This window comes from Oryzias latipes, chromosome 22, assembly GCF_002234675.1.
Source record: "Oryzias latipes chromosome 22, ASM223467v1".
Lineage (NCBI taxonomy): Eukaryota > Metazoa > Chordata > Actinopteri > Beloniformes > Adrianichthyidae > Oryzias > Oryzias latipes.
Window position 1 is genome coordinate 28,042,193 of NC_019880.2, and position 19,010 is coordinate 28,061,202.

General features: G+C 40.2%; 1 protein-coding gene across 2 annotated transcripts in view; it reads left to right on the top strand.

The window, feature by feature from the left end:
• The window catches only part of alk (ALK receptor tyrosine kinase), a 650,197-nt gene that overhangs the window by 546,417 nt on the left and 84,770 nt on the right, over nucleotides 1–19,010 (top strand). For both annotated transcript variants that reach the window (XM_023951461.1, XM_023951462.1), the window contains exons 11-12: nucleotides 4,208–4,327; nucleotides 18,448–18,613. In XM_023951461.1, the coding sequence (XP_023807229.1) occupies nucleotides 4,208–4,327; nucleotides 18,448–18,613 (286 nt within the window). The remainder of the gene's footprint in view (nucleotides 1–4,207; nucleotides 4,328–18,447; nucleotides 18,614–19,010) is intronic.

A 19,010-nucleotide genomic window follows, 5' to 3' on the forward strand; every position in this document is an offset into this window, starting at 1 on the left:
AACACATTAACTTTACACACAACACATTAACTCACAACACAACACATTAACTCACAACACAACACAATAACTCACAACACAACACATTAACTCACAACACAACACATTAACTCACAACAGAACACATTAACTCACAACACAACACATTAACTTTACACACAACACATTAACTCACAACACAACACATTAACTCACAACACAATACATTAACTCACAACACAATAACTCACAACACAATAACTCACAACACAACACATTAACTCACAACACAACACATTAACTCACAACGGAAGTAAAGCTGCACGGAAGTGCTTTTATTCTGAAATTTCCACTGGGCTGAGTGGCTAACTGCCTAACAGAAAGTAACGTCACAGTGAGCTGTGGAGGGAGCATGTTTCTTCTACAAGAGAAGCTACTTAAGGGTTAATGGCCGACGAAGTGTGCGGTTACTACTTTTTAACGCACGCCGTGGAAGCCTGAACCGTCCGACGCTTCCGCGAAGTGCGTTAAAAAGTAGTAACCGCACACTTCGAAGGCCATTAACCCGCTTATACCATGGTCACTTACAAAAGCAATACATATTAACCAGGTTTTAGTCCTTAATTCTTGTTTTTTTTTTTCGATTTGTATCACTTTTCTCATAAACAGCGTAAACATCGCGCCGCATCACGTAATATATAGTCCGCGTCGCGCAGCACCACCGCTGCAGTTAAGATTCGGCGATATATATATGCTGATCGTCCCGATGGGTTGAATAAAGCATCAATTCAGAGGGAAAGTTAATCGCTTACCGCTTGTTTTTGCCCCGATGATGAAGCAAAAGGTTGTTTTACAGAAGCCGGCGCAGTGATACAAATCATTTAAGCTAGCCGACCGGAACTTCTTTTTTCACCGTGCGGTTATCAGGTTTTAACGCATACCCAGCAGCCAATCAGAATCGAGTATTCAACCGGACCATGGTATAAATAATGTTAACGCACACTCCTCCGTGCTGCACTCACACCCCTCTCTGTCGCTGCACGTGCTCCGCTCCTCTCCTTTCTTCAGCCCCCTCCTCTCACACTCACTCGGTCCCCAACACCCCCCACCCACACACACACCCTCCCAGTCCCTGCACGCGCTCCTCTCCTTTCTTCCCCTCCCTCTTCCTCTCACACATTCGCACGCGGTCCCCAACACTTGATACGACAAATGTGGAGAGATCCCCACTGTCAGGCTTTAATGAACACAATTTCTAAGAGGCTGGGCGTTGCACTCCCCCAACAACAGGTCCAGAACCCGGTCCATTAAGCTCTGCCGTTCACGGAGCTTCGGTAGAACTCCAAAAGCCACACGGCCTAACGTAGGCCGCTTTTATATATTCATGAGTGGGAAAGAACCCGCTGAACCGACCCTAAAACCGCACAAATTATGCATTTTTGACCGCAAATTTACACCCAAAACCGCCCAATCTGGCAACGCTGCTGCTAGCTTCTCTTGTAGAAGAAACATGCTCCCTCCACAGCTCACTGTGACGTTACTTTCTGTTAGGCAGTTAGCCACTCAGCCCAGTGGAACTTTCAGAATAAAAGCACTTCCATTGCAGCTTTACTTCCGTTGTGAGTTAATGTGTTGTGTTGTGAGTTAATGTGTTGTGAGTTAATGTGTTGTGTTGTGAGTTAATGTGTTGTGAGTTGTTGTGTTGTGTTGTGAGTTAATGTGTTGTGTTGTGAGTTATTGTGTTGTGAGTTATTGTGTTGTGTTGTGAGTTAATGTGTTGTGTTGTGAGTTAATGTGTTGTGTTGTGAGTTATTGTGTTGTGTTGTGAGTTAATGTGTTGTGTTGTGAGTTAATGTGTTGTGTGTAAAGTTAATGTGTTGTGTGTAAAGTTAATGTGTTGTGTGTAAAGTTAATGTGTTGTGTGTTAAGTTAATGTGTTGTGTGTAAAGTTAATGTGTTGTGTTGTGAGCCTTCTGGGCCACCGTACGAATCGGTGCCCCCCCAGGGTTTGAGAACCACTGTGTTATATGTTTTTGTTACAGCCATGTTAGCTCCGCACACAAGTCAACAGGTCTACCTTTTATATTCATGAACAGATAATCTGCCTCCCATGTTGTCTTGAAAGCTCCTGTTGTTCATCTTTCTTTTGGCCATTTTGATATTGGAGCATGGCTGTTAATGACTGTCAACAGACAAAAGGAGCGCTTTGACTGCACGCCAACATACTAGCAAAGCATTGTGGGATTTGTAGTATTAGCGGTACAGTATGTACTCTAATGCAGTGTTTTTCAACCAGTGTGCCGCGGCACACTAGTTTGCCGTAGGAGATGGTCAAGTGTGCCGTGGGAAATTACCCTCATTAATCATTCACTGATCTAAAAACATTTTCTATCTCCAGGAAATCAGCTCGTTGTTCATCCAAACAGGCCCTGATAAAACACTGAGTAGTGAGGAATATAAAAGATCTTAAAATTACTTTTTCTTTGTGTTTATTTGATTCTATTAAAGACATTTTGATAAGAATGACGGTATTTACCTGCAGCTATAGCGGTTTGCGGGAAAGTCCCGCCCCTTTACCTGTCTCCGCCAATCATTGTTGAAGGCTTAATCACATGTAAGCAGTCTGACCAATCAGAAGTGGTTAAAGTCTTCACTTCCTTGTTCTTAATTCTGCTCATAAAGTCTCTCAGTTCCAACAAAAATACCAGCTAAAGCTCTTCTTTAGCGGTGTAGCTTTCCACAGAGTCTGGTGTCAGACCGTGTCAGACCGTGAACAAAACAATGAAGCTCACAGACGCGAGTCTTTCTGCCCTTTTTCGGCAGTTTTCACACTACATCTCCCATGATGCATTGGCTTAAAGGGCCAGTGTCCCAGCGCACAATGAGTGCGCGTGAAATGTCTAGAAACCTCAACGGACAAACAAACAGTTTCTAAATTTTCTAATTTAACTTTTATTTCATCTCTTAGAAAAAGCAGCCGCAACTTCCTGCTTTTTTGGCCACAATTATCACAAAATGCACGTGAGATTGCGGGGGGGGGGGGGGGGGTGTCGATCAATAGAGACCATGAATTTCTGCTTATTATTTTTTTTTTTTGGATGCTGGTGTGCCGCGGGATTTTTGTCAAGGTTAAAATGTGCCGTGGCTCAAAAAAGGTTGAAAAACACTGGTCTAATGGACATTTGATATGATCTCCGGGCCAGAGTTTGACACATGTGCACTAGACATTTGCATTATGTAATGTCAACTATAATGTTCAAGACACAATTTCAAGTCCAGCATAAAAAGAAGAAATGCTATTTTTGATATATAGATATATACGTAGGATGAGTAAACATTAGTCATTCTCTCCATCAATGTTAAAACTGAAAAGAACAGTTTCAGCAGCTACAGCAGCAAATACACCTTTGATATCTGATTTTTTTCAATCTGAGCAAAAGGACATTTGTAAAGTTTAAAACTCTTGTTTGGTCTTGTTTTACTTTTCTTTTTAGAGGCCATGTGCTAGCAAGATGTTTTACGATGTTATGCGTCATGCCCAGTGGCGGACCGTGCATTACACGCCTTCAGTAGTGCTGCGTCTGAATCACTCAACCCTTTATGAAGCATTTGTATGCCTCTAAATGAACTGAATAAACAAAACAGTAAATAGATCTCATTATGCAACTGCAGCCATCACAACGCAGTGAAAACAACCACATACATTAATTAATAGTTAATAGTTGTTCTCCACAAAGATATGAGCTAAATCAGTACAAGGTAATTTCAAGAGGGTGGAGGTAGGACAACAGCTAAACTCATACTCATCTATTTCAGCTTAAAACTGTCCTATCGTTGACATTCTCTGTCTCAAGTTCTCATAGAAAGTCAGTTTGTATTTCACCCAGAAGATTTCCGTCTGGGTTTGAATTTGAAGCAGTAGAGATCAAGGTGCCTACAAGCCTATGATCTCAGTCCAGGGAAAGCAGGGAGGCTGGAGGCTTGATAGATTGCCACGTAGCACCCAGCCATCATCTGTGTGATAGTCAGGAAGAGACAGAGTAAAGCTCTGTGTTCTACATTTCGCTCCTCATGCACTGGTCGTCCAAATGAAAGGATGACCCCTGCTGGTGGTTCCACATCTTCTGTGACAGTAAGGGGTCTAGTGCTTATGTGCTTTCTTCACTTTTCCTTAGAGCAGCAGCAATATTTCATTCAAATTTTAACAAATATGTTGCTTTTTTTTCAGCCAATGGCGAGTTTCCACCAGTGGCCCCCAGCTCAACCAGGCTACCCTTTAGTCCGGCCATCAAGACAACGCCCCCATCGATTAGAAGCCCTCCAGTGAACTTCCCCACCCCAGAATACTGTAAGTGTGAACTTCCTGATTGAAACCTTACTTTCTGTGTGAAAGACGCTTTCAACTTTTTCTGCTGCCTTCTGTGTGTCAACCTTTATTTTGCATCACTCTTTTCCACTTAGTCTCCCACACTCATGCACTTCAATGAATTACTGTTGCTGTTCACATGCTGGCCATGCATGGCAAAATGTAAGGCCTGAAACAAAGTAAGTGTGCCACCTACTGGTTTGCATGATCTCCACAGAGAAGCTGGCGTTAGAGAGCTCTTCTTTTGAAATAAATGGAGCAGGACGGGCAATTTTGAAGACAAAAAACCTCAATTTTAGCATCCTGAAAATGTCAGTGCAGCTGGTTTCACCAAGTTGACTGGAGCAACAAGTAGAAGTCCAGTTTTTGCATTGTAGGTCACAAGATCTTTAGCAGAACCCATTTCTTTTGCAGGAAGCTTTACAGCAGAAACTCCATATGGTGAATAAGTGGAACTAAAAAATTCTCATCTGACAGTAGAACCAGATTTTTTTCAGAGTTCATTTTTTGGATATTACGAAACTTCAGTATTGACAGTGAATTTGTATTAATCTAGTTTTCTCCTTACATAATTAATAAAAGGCCTTTATAAAGTGTAAGTGCTATTAGAGTCAGGAAATCAATAATACAGCAGTTTAAGTTGACCCTCAATTGTTCATACGCCTTAAATGACGCCGACCTTGCTGTCAGGAAGAAGGAAGAAGATGAATTGGCTCTTTCTTTTTGCTTTGCTGAACTTAAGTGCAGAACTCAGACAGGGCAAAGCTTTACTTTGACATAAAAAAATAGAACAGGACAGGTGTATGTAAAAATGTGGTGCTGTTTTGCAAAAGTTCAGATTTTGAGATGTATCACATAGTTGCACAAATTTACATAACACACATTTTTTTCAGGGATTATCAAACAGGTTCCACTTCATGTCCTTTGCTATGTTGTACTTCTTTTGATTAACCCTCTGGACATGTTAAGGCAAATCTGATTGATTTACAACTTAAAGACCCACTCCAAATTGTATTTTATGTGTTTTTAATTTGTTCTTGTAGCATTTCTCTCATAATGGAAGACATTTGTAAAGAAAATTAAGCTCAAGATTGTTTTTCTGAGTTTTTACTTATTCAAATTGTTGTGAATCCGGAGCAGACAAAATGCAAAAGCCTGTAGTAGTGACGTAGGGGCTGTGCTACAGTCAGCGGGCCAAAAGCTCCCTGTTCCGCTCCATTCGGATACATCCACTTACAGACAAATACATTGGTGTACGTCTTTGTTTTCTTCGTCTGAGCTGGCATCTGGATCACATTGAATGCTCCAGTGAAGGCAAGAAGCCCAGCAGTCCACCAAAGCCCACAGCAGACAGCACAGGCAATTTAAGACTAGTTTTATAAAGGTATTTATCAGATCAGTGTTTCACTGAACTGTAAGTCAAACACAGGTGCTAAGCATTTAGTAAAAAAAATTAAAAAAAAGGTTTCTGAATTTTTCTGTGCTTATCAGTAAAACAATCCCACACAATAAAGGTACCACCGCCATGTTTGACATTATAAATGATGTTAGTGAAAAGGAACCCATAAGGAAGCCATCATATATGAAATATAAAAAAAGCATGTTTGTCCAATAAATTAAAAAACAGTCAGATGCCTGATGTTTTAACCACTCTTCATCCATTCTTAGGTCAGGGTGCTGTGCTGATTGTTATCCTCCTGTAATAGACCCCTCTCCCCCCATCTATAAAGGCTATCTGATCCTTTAAGTTGTTGGCGATCCACCACCTAAGCTTTTTGTCTCTTTTTTTCACCCTACTCTGTTTTGGCTGCAAGATTGGTAAGAAATCTATTGGGGTTTCCTTTCGAATTGAGAGAAATGAAGGCTGCAGAGCTTTAGGACAAATAAATGTGAGCTTTCTTTGACTTGGACCTTAGGCACACGTGCACCAGGTCAAGCACAACAAGAAAAGAAGTAATCATTTTTGGGTTTTAAGGGCTTAATTAGCTCATTTGTAGTTAATTTGTTACTCTTTATTTAATTTAACGTCTGCAGGGTGGGTCCCCTTTAATCCTAACACCGAGTTGACTGTTTTAAGGACATTGAAAGATCAGACACCACTGCTGGGATGCCAGCAGGATTTTATTACTCCACTAGATTATTAAATAAACGCAAGCCACAGGAGTGAGTCAAATAATGAACAACAGCCCCTGCTTAGAAACTGCATTTATGCTAATATTGTTCTCCATGCTATTTCCTGCAAAGGAGGCAACAGCAATGCCACTTTATTGTCCTTACACAAGTGATATTACAATAAAACCTCCACAGAAAATGATAAGACTTTAGGATTACCATGCTTTATAACAGTGTTTTTCAACCAGTGTGCCACGGCACTCTAGTGTGCCGTGGGAGATGGTCAAGTGCGCCGTGGGAAATTGCCCTCATTCACTGATCTAAAAACATTTTCCATCTCCAGGAAATCAGCTCTGTGTTCATCCAAACAGGCCCTGATAAAACACTGAGTAGTTAGGAATATAAAAGATCTTAAAATTACTTTTTCTTTGTGTTTATTTAATTCTATTAAAGACATTTTGATAAGAATCACGGTACCGCGATATAGCTGCAGCTATAAGTGTGTAAGGAAAAGTCCCGCCCCTTAACTGTCTCTGCCAATCATTCTTGAAGGCTCAATCACATGTCATCAGTCTGACCAATCAGAAGTGGTTGAAGTCTTCACTTCCTTGTTCTTAATTCTGCTGATAAAGTCGCTCAGTTCTAACAAAAATACCAGCTAAAGCTCGTCTTTAGCTGGTGGTTCATGTCTTAGATAAAACAGCCGCAAATTCCTGCTTTTTCTGCCACAATTATCACAAAAATCCACGTGAGATTGCGGGGGGGGGGGCTGTCGATCAAAACAGACCATGAATTTCTGGGGTTTTTTTTTTTTGGATGCTGGTGTGCCGCGGGATTTTTGTCAAGGTTAAAGTGTGCCGTGGCTCAAAAAAGGTTGAAAAACACTGCTTTATAACATGGTCTAGGTAAATACTTGATTCTGATTGGCTGCTGAGTGTGGATTAAAAAGTGATAATCTTCACTGATAGTGCACACCTACAAAAGAAGTTCAGGTCACATAGCTAAAATGTTCTATATCACTGCGCCAGCTTATTTAAAACAAACTTTTGCTCCATCACCTGGAAAAAAATAAAACGGTAAGAGGTTCTCTCCAAACCGATGCTTTATTTAACCTATCGTGACAATCACAATTTATATTGCTTTCTTTTGCCGCTGCAGTCGAGGTCGGTGCCAGTCACCCGGCCAAGTGGCGCGTAGTTATGTTACCGTGACAACTGATCGCAGCACGTAACAAATAATCCGTTTTTTGTGAAAAAAGCTGTCTAAACTTAAAAAATTAAAAAGAATAAAGTACCAAAAATGAATGAATATTTATTTCTTTTGTAATTGACAATGCTATAAGCGGGTTAATGGCCTTCAAAGTGTGCATTATCAGAAATTAACACTTCCGCAGCGTGCATTAATCTGATAATGCACACTTTGTCGGCCAGAATCCCTTACGTAGTCCCCCTGATTATCATTATTAACTGAGGGGAAGAAGTTGAGCTTCCGCTCATGTGTTGAACATTTCAGAGATAGCATTGAGCAGTTAGCATTTGACATGCGTCTCGCCTTTCCAGACTCTTTGACATCTTCGGGGCAGGACAGCAAAGCCTGATGAAGGTTTTAACTCAGCTGTCACTCCAACAAGACTCTGCTCTTCCCTCCACACGCTCAGTGATTAACCCCACCAAACATCAAGGTCTTCTCCCGGTCTCCCTTCATCTCTCCCTTCTGCAACAAGGGCATTTTGTTCGCTCATGATTTCCACATTTGTCTTAAAATCCTGTAAGTTTAGCATCTGACTCTCCGTCCTCTAGGGTTGCTGCCTCCTCACTGTGTCGCCATGTCCGTTTCTGTCTTTTCTCCTCTTTTGGGTCAGCATAACTTTCAACACTTGTCCTGCTGCGTTGCAGCTGCTTCTGACTCATCAGTTCTTCTGCTGAATAAATAAGGTGATGGCTTCTCCTGATGTGTGATCTCAAAATGATAAGTCTGTTCACCACCGTTTTCATGATTTTTTAAGAGAATTGATTGTTGGATATCCTGTCAAAGCCATTATATTTTTCCTGCTTAGCTAGCAGAATGTGCAAGCGATCGCTTCTTTAAACAGAGTTTCATTTGAAGTCATGCAAATTTCATTCAGCCCAGGTTGTGTAAATCATATTAAAATAGGTGTCAAGTCCACGACAGATGAGTGACTCGGATTGACTCCGGCACCAGATGCCGTTTTCTAAACGCTGGATGAAGATGGGAGTTTTAGCCGGCCTGAGCGTTTCTTAATTGGTTGAGATGTCAGTCTTTCTGTCGTCAGCTGCTAATTTGCAAAGTCTGGCCTCCAGCAGTTAGTTAGTTAACTGCTTATTGTTACTTTTGGAGGGGAAACATTAGGCGCACAGCAAGCACAGATATCAGAATGCTAACAAGCTGTGTCACACGCAACTCCTATTTGACTGAACTCGTTGGTTTCCTGAGTATCAGCATTCAGCTCCATGTCTGCTGTGCCAGACTTGATCTGTCTTTCTAAAACCTGCAAAACAAGATGTCATGAAATAAATAGTCTTCATAAAGGCAGACCCGTGGCCTACTTTTCTTAAATGTTCTGAAGGTGGAAATTATAATCTAGCCTCACAGGGATCATCTTGTGAGGAAATATGAAATATACAAGGTTAAAGCGGGTTTGGCACAATCCACATGCAGTTCTTTAGCATTAGAAGCATTAAAAAAGATAAAGAAAAAATGACTTTTTAACCATTAGCTATTTTCATCTAAATTGATTGTTTCTGTTAGTCTTTATCTTAGTATTCTGGAGCCATGTAGAAAACGCAAATGGTTTAACTTGTTTTAAAAAAGTGTCGCGTAAAGTGTTCTGTTGAAATAACAATTTGCGTTTTACCGTTTTTCATAAACAATTACATTTAATAACTGGAAAATTATAAAGATTTTCTTATCAAAACAAGAAGGATTCTGTAGTATGATAAGAAAAAAGCCTGACATAAAAATATTTTTACACTCAACTCTAAAAGTTTGCTTTGCTGCTAAACAGCAAATAACAAAAATATACAAATGAAGATAAAAGTTGATCTTGATGAGAACTCATTGATTCAAATAAAACAATACTAATGAAAATAAATAGATTTAGATTTAGTAAGTTATATTATTACTACTCTCCAGTAATCAAAATAGTAATCAGTTAATGTGGTCTTTATCTGTTTTTTTTTTATTTTATTTAAAACGTTTTTGGTAAAAATTGTATTTTAAGGTTTTAATTCTCTACTAGGTTATCAGTTACACGAGTTGCACTGTCAATGGTCTAATTTAATACTTATGTCAGATGTTATGCACATCGAACTAATAGGCGCAGACAAAAGAGACAAATAAGACAGAGATAAGTCAATCAATCAGTCAGACTTTATTAACTTCATTCATGGTAACTCTAGAATTTGTTTGTGACATGCTACATGTTAGCCTCGTTAACTAATTTAAAATAGGCTACCTGTAACTCCCAACCATCTTTGCAACACGTAAAAAAACAGACTGATACTACTTACACAAACATTACTGTGACCATGCTAACACACAACTTTGCTAGTAACCCGTCAAAAAAACCCATTGTCCGACGCCGCTGCACAATAGCGTGTTAACGTATTCCCAATAACACCCAACCAACCATTTTGACAGAACGCCATGTATCTCTCATAATTGCTTTGACATCAGTAAGCACAAGCATAATTAATCTATATATAAAGTGCTCAGGATTATTTGGCACACTGTCATTTTCTGAAAAAATGTAGGGCCTGCAAAAGGGCCCCTATAGTGTGGAAAATAGGGTTGAGAGGGATTGTTTTTTTATTTTCTAAACAGCTTTAAACAATGTATTTTTTGTTTGGTTGTTCATTATAATCCGACATGTCCTTTCTTGTTAATTTAAACTCCTACTCCAACTATAGTTTTATCTGTTGTGACTGGTGACAATAGTTGTGCTGCTTTTAGACTAAATTAAAAAGCCTGTCCTTTTTTTAACCTTTTTAAACATATTTTCTGCAGTAGTTCATCAGAAATTTGCAGCCGAGTTGTGGGCGGGAAATTAAGCCCAACACTGATATCCCATCATTCCTTTGTTTTTACTCTTTCCTGCTAGCTTACACCCCCTCACAGCCCCAATCTAACATTAACAGTGCAACAAAAATGGCGAGTACTATTGGAGCTATCCAGCCATACTTTTTAGAACCAGGTGGTAGTTCGGACAAGTGAAGATGTTAATGTTTCTATGTGTCTGCAAGTGGATGCATCAGAATGGAGTGAAGCAGGGAGATTTTGGCCTGCCCATTGAAGTTTCTGCGTCACAAACCTGAGTTTTTTCAAACCACAGACTTTTATCTGCTCCTGATCCATAATGATTTGAATTAAGAAATACTCAGAACTGCCGTTTTAATCTTAAATTCTATATTACATATGTCTTCCATCGTGAGAAAAATGCTACAGGAACATGTTAAAAACATCAAGAACACGATTTAATTGGAGTGGGTCTTTAATAGAATTTTTCAATTTAGTCCTGGTTTGTAAATTAAGATCATTTTCAGAGCTTTTCAGAATATCACCGCTCTTAATCTGTCTATAAATTCCCTGCATTCATCTCCGATAAACCTTATTCAATCGTACAGGGATATGTTGTTTTGCAGCCAAAACACTTTTTTTACTAGCTTCTTTTTTGCTGGCACCCCCCCCCCCCCAACTCTGACGGTTTTTAGATAACAAATCAAGTCCTGATAGACCAGTATTTCCACATTGGTCGAGAGAAGCACAATAACAACGCTTACATTGGCAAAACAAAGTTGCAATAGAAAATGTTACTTTGAAAGTACAGTACAGCTCTGAGTAATGATAACTGAGTCCATCTGGTCCTTCAGCTGTTATACACAGTCATACCTATTCTCAAATGCGGGTGATTATTAATTTCAGAAGCTAAAGGCATAACTTAATGCCATAACATCATAAATAATTACATACAAGCATATTGTGCTGAGTTTTTGTGATGAACTCCGCAGGAGTCACGTGACAGGGAAAAAAATCAGTGAAAGCATGAAACCGCTTACAGTGAAGCGAGAATACGCAGGGGAACACTGTAGTATCAGTGAAATACACACTGGTCGGTTCTTGCTTAAAGTCTTATGCTACTTTCACACCATGTGATGCATTTTCAAGAATGTGCTAAACGGGCTAAACACACTTTACACAGGTAGTTAACCCTTGTGCTATCCTATGACCCCCCCCCCCCCCCCCCCCCCCTACATTGACGTGTTCTCCCTACCAGGACAAAGGTGGATAAAGGTGGAAAGATTTCATGTAATCCATGGACACCAGTGAAGATCACAAATCATTGAAGAAAAAAGGTTCAGAGCACTGTGTAGTGGGGGGGTCAGCAACCTGATCCTCTCAAAGAGACATTTGGATCAGTTTTCCTCTGAGATGAAAGCACAGGGAATCACAACACTAGGTGTGTTAGAAAAAAATGATGTGCTGATATTTTGCAATAGTTCATTTGACAATACTTGTATTGATTCAAAATGCAGCCAGGATATACATTTTATTATGTATTTTAATTATTTTTATTCTTTGAGTGTGATGTTTCCTTTGATCTTTTGTCCATTTTCCACAACCTTGAATAGACAATTCAGTCTGTCAAACACTCAGAGTTAGGATGAGTGAGATGATGGAAATAAATTCACTTTGATCCAGACTCCTGTCTATTTATTTTTTTCTTTAAATTCAGTAAACCCCAAAAAATAAATTCATTTTTTGGATGACAACTTTGTTTTATTAGGAAGCAGCTGTTAGTTTGTTGCGGGTCTAGAATCATAAGCGGTGAGTCGAAGCCCCGCCCCCCCCTCTACCTGTTCGTTGTTTTTCCCCGCGTGCAACCCCCCCTCCAGCGTGTTCTACACAGACAACGCAACATACGGTCATTGTAGCAGTAAGGTGACAGGATAGTAGGGGTGCCCTGACGCAAATTTAATTAATTTCACGCAGAAGTGGGTAGTGCTAGTCTAGGGGGGGAAAAGGCCTTTTTTGGGGGGCGCTCATGTGCCCCCACTGACTGTCTTTCTAGAAAAAGGTTCCCTTCCGCAACAGATTCTGGTCGGCGTTTACAGCTGCAGACACGCCCCCTCCGTGCGTTCACACTGCTCTCTTCCTTGCCGACCCCTGCTCTAGTGGGTCTAGATGACCCAACTCCCAATATTAAAGTGCCTAGGATAGCACAAGGGTTAAATGAGCATTTAGTATGTGGTGCTCACACTGGACTGCTGCTAAAGTTAGGAAAGGCTTGGCGCAAAAAGTAAAAGTGGTGCAAATCTCATGAATCCTGCTTGGTGTCATATAATTCCAACTGAGCACAAACCGCAATCAATAATTTCTCCTCTGTGATGAAATTTCAAATGGTTGGCACTTCAGTAAATTAAAAAGGACGGCATCCATACGTCACTAGCAAAGCCAAGTCCCTAATTTGTATAAATCCAATCTGGTTTAACTTCCAAAGCTTGTTCAATGGCCATACATTTTATACATAGAGCCCGAAAATGGTCGCAGAAGCATGTGTAGCGACGTTAGTGTTTTGACTGAGGAAGCCTCCATCGCGCATGTACATGTGTTTACATACTCTCATTGTAAGTGGTCGTTTGCCAAGGACGGTGTGAGCGTAGCTTAGGCTTAGAGATTGCTAAAATTCCAATTAATTTAGAGATTTTCATTACTTTCTAGTCATTTAGTCAGTTTCTCTCTGGCACAAATTCTTTGACCTAACATTCTGGCAGATGAACGCATATAGGACCATCTCTGAAAATGCGAGTTATCATAACCAACAAGCGCTCCTAGTAGTGGCAGGAAAGTAAATACAACCATCACTCAGTCATGTTGCTGTCCGCTTGTTGTTTACTTGTATGTCTGTGTGCCACTTATTAAAGGAAGACTGTCATGTGTGAAGGCGCATCTTGTTTCTATTTGCTCAAGGGTGCATCAAAGAATGGCTCATTACACCGGCTGTGCAAGGTGTTTTGGGATTTATGTTTGTGTTCTCATGTGAACTCATTCATATTAATGGACCAACAAAATCAATCAAAGGGGCTGAACCGTCAAACATCTTGCACTCCAGGGGCAGGTAGCAGGGAAGGACAAATTAAACACAAGATCTTCAGCACCTTTGGAGCCAAATCCTAAGGCTTGTTTTACACAAAGATGATCCTAACACAAGATCGTACAAATTGTATGTCCTTGATCTTTTATGTCCTGACCCGATATACTTATTTAAGAACTTACTATAAGAAACAGGTTTGTCCTGTTGAGTAAATGTGTTCATATAAGGTTGTGAATCTTTCCCTCTCACATGATTGGATACACATCTCGATACATGGTCCACAAACAGATACTTAAAAAGATTTAATCAACTCAGGACTTCTGGGTTAACGAACGGATACGTTTTGCCTGCCGGCTGCTCTCACAAAGATTTTCAAGCAACTTAAAAGATGTTTCAACTATCGTCAAGCGACTTAAAAGCTGATTATCTCAAAGAAAGACAGCCGACCATGGCACCGAAGAAAAACCAAGCAACAAGTAACAGTTATGACATTAAAGCTGCACTCAACGAAATCCATGCTAAGCTAGCTCCTCTCAACAATTGAAGAGTTCTGAAGACTCCGAGCTCAAAACGAGCAACAAGATAATTGGTTTCGAGATTTTGGAGAAAAGAGTGGACGACATGGAACAACAAGCAAGGATGAGTACTGTCATTCTTACTGGATTACAGATCAAACCTCTGGCAAAGCTAAATGCAGCTGGAGCTAGCATTGCTAGTGCTATTAGCAATGCCTGCATTCCTAGCGGTTCTTCTGAGACGGGGAGCGATGGAGAGTCTCTGGAACCCCAAGTGGAATCATTTCTCATGACTAAAGGGATTTCCCTGGATATAAATACCATTGAGACCTGCCACCCGCTCCCCAGGAGAAAGGAGACGGATAAACCAGCGATCCTCATCAGGTTTGTGAATCAAAAACACAAGCTAGCGATAAATCAAAGGAGGAATCTGAAGGGATCTGCTGTTTATCTAAACGTTTATCTGATCAAACAAATGCTGAAATCTCCAAACATGCCAGGCTTCTCAGGAAGCAGAAGCAGATTGAGAACACTTGGGTTAAAAGCTGCAGGATTTATGTCAAACCACTCGGTCCACCGGACTGGTCCAAGATTCTGGTTGTGAACAACACGAAGGACTTGGAAAAGTGATTCATCACGGACGTCTGAAGCAGCAAGTGCAGTAATAAATCTAAGAGTCAAATATAATTTCAAGAAAAAAGGCACCTGGATTCATCACTTTCTCCAAAAGTCTTTGAGTTCTGACCTGCAGACAACTTGACCTCAACTTTCAGCGCTGCTGATATCAGCTGAAGAAGGATATGGACCTGAATCTAATGTCTGCAGACTCACAGCGAATAGAAATTAAAAACTCTGTTAAACCAGAAGGACGGCTGTTAATTAGCAGAAGAAGGAATACCAACCTTGGACAATTGACATAATATGGACCCTTTTTTATTTTACAGCATTATTATATAAAAAAAAAAAAAAACGCTTTATTAATTATTGAAGATGGTTAAAATGATTGATTTCTAAATATATCACTTCACTCGCTCCAAAAAGTCATGATTTGTTTTGTTTATTTTCTGATAGAAAAATCATGTTTATGATTAAAAATAACACTAATGAATAGAATTTGAAAAGGTTTTAGATAACTGATCTGTATGTGGTATTTTATTATATTTATTTCTACTTTACAAAGTTATCAAGTAATTCATCATTATCATGTGATTTATTGAAACTTAAGCATACATAATGACCTAAAACTGTGTTGGTAAGGCATTGATATCAGATGAAAAGTTAAATACCGGATAATAATAAATCATGTAATAAAAAATGGTTACGGTAGGGATTATATAATTTTTCTTCCTTCCACTCCCTTTCAACTAATCTTTGATTTAATTTCTAATTATCCTAAGATGCGTCTTTGAATGAATGTATGAATGCGTATTGTATTGTTTTATGCATTATTCCTTGATGGCTTGAAATAAACCATTTCAAATCAAAACCATTTCAAATCAAACCCTTTTCAAATCAAACTTTTTGGTATTTTCAAGTTAAGTCATAGCACCTGGATTTTTTTCAGTCCAGTTGCTACGACTCAATTTTAAGACAACACCACCTGGAGGAATGAGAACCATCTCTGACAACTTTGTGGCAATAGAATACAGCAAGATGGCCCGGGTCCAGGTCCTGGCTGGGGGACCCGAAACAGAAACACCAACAGGGGACCTCTCTGTGTGGAGTTTGCATGCTCTCACCATGCACACATGGGTTTTTTCTGGGGACTTCGGCTTCCTCCCACAGTCCAAAAACAGTCTTCCTAGGTTACTCTAAATCAGGAATGCTCTTTGCATCGATCGCGATTGACCGGTCGATCTTCAAGGACATGAGGATAGAAAGCAGGCCAGCAAAGATAAATAAACAAAAGATAAAATTAAATATTTCTAAAAAATCTGTCAGCAAATCAAAATCCTCACAGAGAAGTACGGGACTTGATTGACATGCAGAACGCCCAATCAAACATCGTCTGATTCATACAGCACTGCACATGCATGTTTAAATACACGGAGAGCAAATTCTGTCTGTCATCAGAAAGTCGCTACTTGCCCCACGGCACGTCAAGTCCTGCCAGAAGACAACTCTGGCCCACTGGAGTGTTTATAGAGGCCCGGATGACCACGTGTGCCTCCGCAGTTCTCGCCCGATGGATCTAAGCCCACTAAGGCAGCAGTGTTTTCCTGTTGCACGCGCTTCTCGAGTGCTGCCCACAGAGCCAGCAGCTCTTTAAAAACCCCATGCTCCCCCCATTGCAGTTTACAGAGGAGCATGAAATACAATAGTCGCTGCTTTCTGATTTTGTAATAAAACGCCTCATCTGTCAATACTTAAGGATCTCCTCACAGAGATGTGTGTACCCTTACTGTGTAGTTTTTGAATTATCATTACATAAACAATGTTGTGTACAAATAGCTCATAATACTATGTTTATTAAACAGTATATCGGTATTTACATATATATGTATATATATATATGTATATATATAAATACCAGGGACTCAGAGAAGAACTGGAGAAAGTATGGATAAAATCATATAAACAGGGCCATATATATATAACGCCCCTCTCACCCTCCGCGGGTGGTTTCTCCTCCAAGCTCGGGTCCTCTACCAGAGACCTGGGAGCTTGAGGGTCCTGCACAGTATCTTAGCTGTTCCTAGCACTGCACTTTTCTGGACTGAGAGGTCTGTGGTCTTTCCAGGTATCTGTTGTAGCCACTCCTCCAGCTTGGGGGTTACTGCCCTGAGTGCTCCAATTACCACAGGCACCACTGTCACCTTCACTTTCCAGGCTTTCTCCAGTTTCTCATGTTCCTTTTTCCTTCCCATCGCTTGGCACTGCCACATTCACCACTGCCAAAGTGGTGGCATATCTCAAATGGACTAGATGTGATATATATATATATATATATATATATATATATATATATATATATATATATATATATATATATATATATATATATATATATATATATATATATATATATATATATATATATATATATATATATATAGGTAGGTAAGTAGATCTTTAGGACATTGTCGACTCAAAAGTAGCTCTCATGCCAATAACCTAAATTGGGGCAGGTGGCCCTTTCTCAGACTGGCGACCTGTCCAGGGTGTACCCTGCTTTTGCCCATGAGTGGCTGGCTTAGGTTCTGGCAGTTCTGTGTCCCCAAAAGGGACCTAACAAGTTTGAAAATGGATGGATGGATGAATAATACAGTCCAATTCTTTTACCTAAATAGCTTTTGATTGGACATCGTGTTGTTTGTAACACATGTACATGTACTTAGAAAGGGAGACAGTAGAGAGCACAACAGGAAGAGAAAGTGAAAGTTTGAAAAACATAATCAGAAACAGATTACTTCCCTATTGATTTTATACCTTTTTACCAACATAATCTTGTGCATATCTGTGGTCTTTAAACAATACTCCTGTGACTCTCAGTATTAGATTGTTTTTTGTAATACGTATCTGCATCCTTGACATCCCTAGTTAATACATAAGCTTCATTTACACTGACAATCCTTTAAAAGCAAGACACCTTAAAGTGACGCCAACACTTTGACTTAATGATGCCTGATCAAAGATATCAAAGATATCACAGTGTTGTGATATCTTTGTGTTTTATTGCTCTGACTTGTGTCCCACCTTCTGCTCTCTTGCTTATATAACACTTCCTATCTCTTACACCATTAAAAGTATTTTCTGGTTTCTAAGACAAAGTCTAGGAACTGCAATAGGGGACTTTCCGGATCAGTAATGACCAACTTTAGCAGGTGTCACATTTTCAGTAATCTACCTCATCCGAAATGGATTAGATGCAGTTTGGGAGCATCTACAGCCCAACGGAGGGGGACGGAGGAGAGGAGAACAGGTCATTTTCTCCCTGCTGTTGACCTCACCACAGCTCCCAATAGCCTTACTTCTGGATTTAGTCCTGCAGCTCAAGTCCCTCAATGCCCATCTGACAAGACTGATCTACTAATTGCAGTGAAAAGAACTCCAATTAGCAAAGACATTTGGGATTACATGAAAAATTAGGACAGTTCGTCACCTGTGGTCCTGTCTGCACTTCCTCTGGCTGCAGTTGGGAGTCCGATAATAGCAGTGTCATTAGAAAGGCTTTTGAAGCTTGCCCTCCCGTAATGCTGTTGAGCAGTGTAAAAAAGTTAAAGAGAAAAGAATGACAAGCAGTTGAGTGGTGAGTTTGTGCTGTGCCAGCCAGCTAATCATCTTCAGGTCTGCTCTGAATACAGAATGCATCACTTCACTGCTCCACAGCTCTGACTCCTTTCATCTTTCCTTTTCTCTTTTAGCGAAAAAATGGATTTTCAACACCTGTGGGGCCGTGGGCCATGAGGGCCCGACTCCCACCCAGTGTCTTAACTCCTACAGGAGCAGCAATGTAAACGTGACAGTCGGCACCCGAGGGCCCTACAAAGGCATTCAGATGTGGGAGGTCCCAGAAACGGGCACCTACAGGTAAACTGATGCCACAGAGAAGCACTAAAACCAACACTTTAAACAACTGTATTTTCCACACTAGAAGTCACTCCAGAGTATAAGTCGCTACTGCCAAAAAATTCATAACAAAGAAGAAAAATTCTATAGGTCACACTAGGAGAAAAGTGCTGTATGAACAACTCCCCCAAGTCTGGCATAATTTGGCATAATGTATTCACACCAAACACGAGTCCACCGCCGCTCTGTCAACGCGCATCAAATTTGCTGCTCGATGCTTGTCGAAAGATGTGTTCATAAGATAATAAACATAAGAACCTATTTATTTAAAAAAAATCAAATATAATGCTGCGCTTACACCCAACACAATTTGCGCATCAAATTCAAGTCCATCGCCTCTCTTTCAAATTCACTGCTT